Here is a 7,238-nt window from a genome sequence, read left to right as displayed (position 1 = left end):
CAGCTTATCACAATTATAAATCATTACCATCTAACAATTCATATAAATAGGACAATTTCTAGATAAATAGTTTTCCTTTAGTTTATTTTTAACCTTTAACCTGGAATAAAACCACACTGGATATTTAACTTATTCCCTGTTTTTATTTTTTATTCTTTTTATTTTTCTGTGTAAACCAATCCCGTTTACCACAATAGCCTTGGTGGACTGTATACATGTGAGTCTGTCAGGCGATTCTGTTGCTTCCTTAGCAGGTTATTAGTATGTGAGTACTGTAAATATCTACACGCGAATAATTCCCTATAGCTTTTAGAGATGACGTATAGTGTAATATCGTAGATATCAAAATGGGTCTTTATGAATAATCAAAGTAAAGATAACCTTTTATTAAGAGTTGAATGAGCTTGTATTTATACTTTTACGAAGCTGTGTCTAAACTAATAGTAGATCCAATCGGGATTTACTATTCAATCGTTTATCCATTTGAATTGAATAAATGTTTATCCATGTATTCTTATTCGTTGATAACAATCTTTCCATGATTACGATCTCCAGTCTGTCTACTGAGATCTAATATTGGATTTCTATTGTTTCTATGATTCAATACATCTGCGATACAACATTATCCCCGACCAAACATGGAAACAATTGGATTAAGTTAAGGCTTGTCTATCTTGTAAATAGGGACTTTCCGAGAGATACGTATAGAGCACAGACCATTAGAGTTTAGAGTAGACACTTTGCAATTTGATTTGGTTTGATTTGAGATCTTGATAAGACTTGAGAAAAAAAAAGAAAAAAGAAAAAAGAAAAATAAAAAAATACTAATGCATGAATTGTGAACCTTAACTATCTGAGTCAATAAAAACTCTTACTGCATAATAAGAGAAAAGATACACTGATAGTAGAACCTAGTTCTTGGATCTCTTGTTATCTCTTTCAGTTATGGATGTCTTTGACCTTCTCTTGGTTTTACGTTGCTTAACGACATCTTGCTTGTTTTTGCCAATTAACTGAATCTGATCAATGTGGGCTTGATCTACATTTCTTCTTTTCCAATATGTTTTAATTGCGTCATTAGAATCAAGATTATCTGATGGTAACCAACTGTCGTGTTCCGCACCATAATCTTTCCATCTGACAAGATATTCATAATTGGATGCATTATCACCTCTGTGATCTATAATGCTTAAGACTTCAAAATGTTCTTCATCTCCTAATACCTTTTCACTATTAATTCTTTTAATGTGTGATGTTGGTACATTTCTAGGATATAATTCACCAGTTGTATCTTTTAATACATATAGTCCTGGTCTGACTATATTAGCAACTGTGAATGGCCCTTCATAATATGGTTGAGTCTTGGAACTCTTATTCATATTCTTTATCATGACTTCTGTACCAATAGGATATGATTCATGGTTGATTCTATGTTTCTTCATGAAATATTCATTATCCTTCTTCTGTTGGTCAGCCATTTCCCCCCTCAAAGCAGGAATCACAATACTATTGATTTCCTTCATCTTTTCGAGGATGTATTCTGCACTGATATAATCGCTATCATGCAATACTGGTGTAACATTACGATAGTCTACAAACTTATTAGCTTGTCTATTAAACATGACTTCGAAAGGACGTGCCTTATGCTGTCTAGAATACTTATTATTCATGACATACTGCACTGAAGGTAGGAAAAGATCCCAGTCTTCTTCCTTTCCTTCCAATACTTTAACAAGTGTGCGTTTTGTGATACCAACAAATGACTCATTAGCAGCGTTGCCTAATGGGTTATAGGGTGAAGACAACCTGTGGTCAATACCACATTGTTTAACTAAACTGTCAATTAAGGAATTGTGAAATTCAAGGCCTCTATCATGGCTGATGATTTTACTATATCCAAGAATAGAAAAGTTCTGAACAAGTTGCTTCGCAATGGTAGTTGCACGCTTATCAGGTATAGCACTTAACATGGTAAATCGAGAGAATAAATCTACCATCACAAGGATAAAATTATTTCCTCTAGGTGAAGTTATATTGAGCGTTCCTAGATCCATGACTACATGATCCATCACGCCATCGGGCAAGATACTTGTAGGTGGGTGGTATACTGTTTGACCTCTATTAAATAACCTACATCTTTTACACGATGCTACAGTTCTTAAGATATCTTTTCTTAGACCTGGCCAATTCATGTTATCATTATGAATGGACTTTTCCATTGCTGTCACGCCATAATGCCCTAATAAGTGGGTCTTAATTAAAATATCTTCTCTTTCCTCAGAAGATTCTGGAATAATGAAATCACTAGCCAAAATTTCCTTTTGTGTGAATTTCTTGAGTAACCCTTCATTGACGTTATTCTGTTCCTGGATAGTGTCAACTACTTGTTGAAGCTTCGCTTTAGTAACCTTATTCTCTTTGCTGTTTACTACTGGAATACTACTCAAGTCATTATCGGCTCTATTCTTACTAGCGCTTCTAGTAATAGCCTGTAAAACCAGATCTGTATCGTTTTGTTCTATATGTGGCACAATATCAGATAAATTACGTGACGGTTCTCCCTCATTCTCAGTGATATGTTTGAGCTCAGACAAGGGTGCTAATCCTTTCTGTGTATTCTTTTTCTTCTCATCGCTTGTTTTGGCATGTTTAAATTTTTTAAAGATTACTTCACTATTATTTTTCTCATCATCATGAGGAATAAATAATCTTGAAAGCTTATCTGCTAAAATATTTTTGATACCAGCACAAAAGGTAATATCAAAGTCCATTTCGTAAATTGACTCATACCAGTTCTCAACTGCTAAATTAACCTTCTCTTTCGAATGAATATATAGAATACTCTTATTATCAACAAATAAGTGGAACTTTCTACCTCTCAACCATTGTTTGAATTTGGTAAAGGCGAATACGACTGCAGCTAATTCTCTGCGAAAACTTCCCCAACGTCTTTCTACATCGCTAATGGTTCTAGCAATGAACCCGATGTACTTGACCTCTTTATTAATGACTTGGTAAAGTGCCGCACCGTAACCATATGCTGAACTATCAGTTACAACACAGAAAGGGTAATCAGGATCTGGAACACTTAACACTGCCGAAGATACTAACGCTAATTTTAACTTTTTCACAGCATCATCATGCTCTTTAGACCAAAGTTCTTTCAGATTAGGTTTATTCTTCAACTTATCAAGACATGCGGATAGGAAACTGTAATTAGGAATATGCGATCGAAAGTAGTTTGTCAATCCGAGGAATGATGCCAAGCTGTTTACCGGAAGTAATTGGTGGCCAATCCAAGACATTACTCACTTTCCTGTGATCCACAACTAAACCATAATTAGCAGATAATACAAATCCCAGAATATAGATCTTTGTTTGACATAATTGGAGTTTATCAGGGTTGATTTTTAAGTTTGCCTTAGTGAGTCTTTGTAACACCTCACTGACACATTCTGCATGATAATGGATATCTGCCTTGGTATGAATTGTTATATCATCCACGAATGTACAAACGTATTTTAAATCCGCAAATAAAGTAGTTAAACATCTACTTACAAATGATGATACATGAGTAAGGCCAAATGGAGCTTTTCGGAACATATACTGCTGACCATTGTATGTGAAACTAGTTACTTGCCTATGAATACCTTTCTTGATCTTAAAACTGTGGAAGCAATTTGATAGATCAATAATTGTAAATATTTGTGAGTTTCCCATCTCTAAATGCATATCACTTATACGAGGTAATTGAAATCGATCCAACTTAGATTTGATTAACGCAGCATTAGTCATACGAATATCTAAGATAGCACGAGTCTTTTTACCATCGTACTCCCCCGTAATGGGATTCTTACGCTTAATAATGAAGATCGGTGAATTATATGCCGTATTGGGAGGACTAGGTTCTATGACTCTATTAGTCAACCAAGTTTTAATTTGTTCATCTACCACACTCTTATAAGCTCATCAATAGGGAATTGACGTCTATAACCATACTTATAATCTGGGCGTGTAGGAATACTGATATGTGAATTAGGTAATGTACAATGTGATGCAGGATCAATAGCAATATTTGCTTCAATGATCGGCTTTAATTGTGCTTTCACTAATTCCCTTTCTTGTTCAGTACCAAATGGAGAATCATTAGGAGCATTAGCATTGGGGTCAATTAGTGGTGGTAAACAATGATTATCATTCGAATCCCAGTCTAAAACAATGCCTGTAATGTTGATCTTTAACTGATACATGGTATCTGTACCGATTACTATATCTACATCTTCTCTCACATCTAAAATTTCCATTTTCGAATAAAGAGTAATATTATTATAAAAAAGCTTTACAGGATCTTTAGTATTTCCTATACGATTCACTTCGGATTTACTCTCCCCTAACTTAATAGTACTCTTATTTTTGAAACATGACTTTATGGGTAAATTTAAAAATTTATTTAATCGTGTTGACATAATAGAAAAATTACTGCCAGAATCAACGAACGCCCAGCACTTCACATCATTTACTCTAATAGGAACATAAATAAATTTGTTGGTTAGTAAATCTGATGGTGCAATTGCAAAGTCACTTTCAACTATAGGTTTCTTACCTTTATTGATGGAAGCCATCGACATGCTGGCAAACTTCTTATCAGCCTCGTCTTCTTCATCAGTGTCCATTGAATCACTGTTGTTTGATTCTCTGGAATCACTGTCAGACTCCTCATCCTTCTTCTTGGCATACTTGCTACGAGTCTTCTTGCCATCCTTCTTGGTCACAGGTACACACTTATGGTCACCAGGGAAAGGAGCCTTCAAGCATCTCCAGCAGATACCAGGTGGTTTAGCATCACCACGCTTACCCTTCTTGGGAATATGGCAGTCTCTGGTAAAATGATCCGTTGCGTTAGGATGATTCTTGCAACGGCGAGCACTGCGCATCTTTTTATCACGAGAGCTATCCTCTCTACGTTCGTTACTTCCCGTACGCTTCTTGGTCATCTCATAATTTTCAGACAGAACCAAACGACGAGCAATCGTAACTATCTTCTCTAGGGATTGAGCTGCTTCACCTGAAGCAATTAGACATTTATTAATGTCTCTTCTCAACTCCTCAATCAGTCCGTTAAGATATCTTGCAACCAAGACTGTCTCATCCGTCATACCTGATAGAGAACGATACTTGTTGAACTTCTCAGTATACGCATCTAGGGAACCATAACGACTCATACTCATAGTGAGTAATTTATTCGTAGCAGCGATCTTCTCGTCCTGTTCATTACGACCAAAGCGGTTAATGAACACACGCTTGAATCGATCATAAGTGTGGTTAGCACTACGATCCCTCAAAAAAGACGTCAACAACTCAGTCATGTCCCGATGGACCAAACAGGCTGGCAACAAGCGTCTCCAGTTATCCTGAATGTCCATACCATGCGACTCAAGAATTCCCTCAAATCTTTGAAAACAGTCACTGGGCTTTAACTCGCCAAACTTATAGTGACGGCGACTAACGATCTTACCGCGCCATTGAAAGATAATGGGTAATTGCGGGGGCACAAAGCTATGAACCACCTTTGGCTTAACAGCCTCGGGTACAGTCATCAAAGAGTTGGACCGAAGCAAAATGTCCAGAGCTCTTTGTTTCATGTTAAGCTCCGCTTCAAGTGTTGCAATCTTAGCGGGATTCTCTCCCTTAACCATTCTCAACACAAGATCCTTCGTGAGTCTTCCTACTTCTACCCTGTAGCAAGCCAAGGAAGTCTTCACAAACTGGGATTCCTCCAAATCGGACATATCCAATGGATCGATATCCATATCATCCTCTCCGATCTCACTCAGAGAATCGGCAGAGTCGCGGCTGGTATCGCCACTTGAATCTTCAGATTCCAAAAGAGGTTCAAAAACCCCACCACTAGCAGTGGCTTTTCTCTTTCCCTCCCCTTCACTTACACTGACCGGGGCCTTCTCCTTTCCTTTGCGAGAACCTGACTTGGTAACAGACTTAGCCTTGGAGGATTCCGTCTTGGAGGATTCAACTTCAGCGGTAGCATAACGGCTAGCCGAAGTACCTAAATTGGTCTTGACCTTGGGGTTGGAGACATCCTGGTTAACAGAGCCAGAGTTGGACAGATCAGCGTTGGAGAGACCAGAGTTGGGAGAACCAGTGTTGTTGTTGGAAGACATAGCGAATGAAAAAATTTTTATAAAAAATTAAAGGATAAATTTGTATATAGATTAAAAAAAATGTAATATCGTAGATATCAAAATGGGTCTTTATGAATAATCAAAGTAAAGATAACCTTTTATTAAGAGTTGAATGAGCTTGTATTTATACTTTTACGAAGCTGTGTCTAAACTAATAGTAGATCCAATCGGGATTTACTATTCAATCGTTTATCCATTTGAATTGAATAAATGTTTATCCATGTATTCTTATTCGTTGATAACAATCTTTCCATGATTACGATCTCCAGTCTGTCTACTGAGATCTAATATTGGATTTCTATTGTTTCTATGATTCAATACATCTGCGATACAACATATAGTATACTTAAAATTGCTTCCGGTTTAAAGTCTCAAAATAAATCATTTTTAAACAAAATTTAAACGTCTTTTTAAACCATATTTCCTATGTAAGCACCATATCCATGTGAACAATTAATAAACTAGTGTTGAATATCAAGTGTGTATTTGTAAAAGGGATGCATCTGTGCGAATAATAATGCAATGTACGATTGGTAAAAGGTCCATATACATGCATAAATAAACAGCGTATAACGGTAAAAAACCACCATTGGATGAGAAAACGCACAACCATTCAATGTGAGTTTTAACAATCATTCATTGTGAATTTTTGGTGTGTTTTAGCAACATTTTACCATTTGGTGCGCCGCTGTGACTCACCCCTTAGTAACAGCCTTTTTGTCTTACCGGGACATTAAATAAATTTCGAAAGACAGCTGCGCTGCCCTTCCCTACAGAAAAAAAAGTGTTCCTTTGGAATTCAAAAGCCAACATGGATTTTGATGACGCCAAAACCCTTAGAGATCTGAGTTTTAATTAAAAGAAGGTAACAAAAGATGGTAAACCTAACCAGTTTCACGTAAATTAGAAGGGGCGTTACTTGAGCTTGTTACCAATTTTATACCCCTCCACTTTTTTATGTGTGTACGCAAAAGCGTTATGGGTATATAATGTTTAAAATTAGGATCCACTAATTGCGTTTTTAGCAAACGTATCTTT

The 7,238-nt window shown here is 36.5% G+C and overlaps 1 protein-coding gene across 1 annotated transcript; it reads right to left on the bottom strand.

Moving 5' to 3' along the window:
* Positions 1-5,574: 5,574 nt before the first annotated feature.
* On the bottom strand, positions 5,575-6,179 carry EV154DRAFT_484229 (uncharacterized protein; the record flags this gene model as incomplete). Its single annotated transcript, XM_051598639.1, has 2 exons — positions 5,575-5,631; positions 5,694-6,179. The coding sequence occupies 2 exons, from the start codon at positions 6,177-6,179 to the stop codon at positions 5,575-5,577; spliced, it is 543 nt and encodes a 180-aa protein (XP_051454681.1).
* Between the last annotated feature and the right edge of the window lie 1,059 nt (positions 6,180-7,238).

Source organism: Mucor mucedo (genome assembly GCF_025094135.1).
Source record: "Mucor mucedo strain NRRL 3635 chromosome Unknown EV154scaffold_88, whole genome shotgun sequence".
NCBI lineage: Eukaryota > Fungi > Mucoromycota > Mucoromycetes > Mucorales > Mucoraceae > Mucor > Mucor mucedo.
Note: the sequence above shows the minus strand (reverse complement) of the source record. Positions and strands in the feature narration are given on the sequence as shown.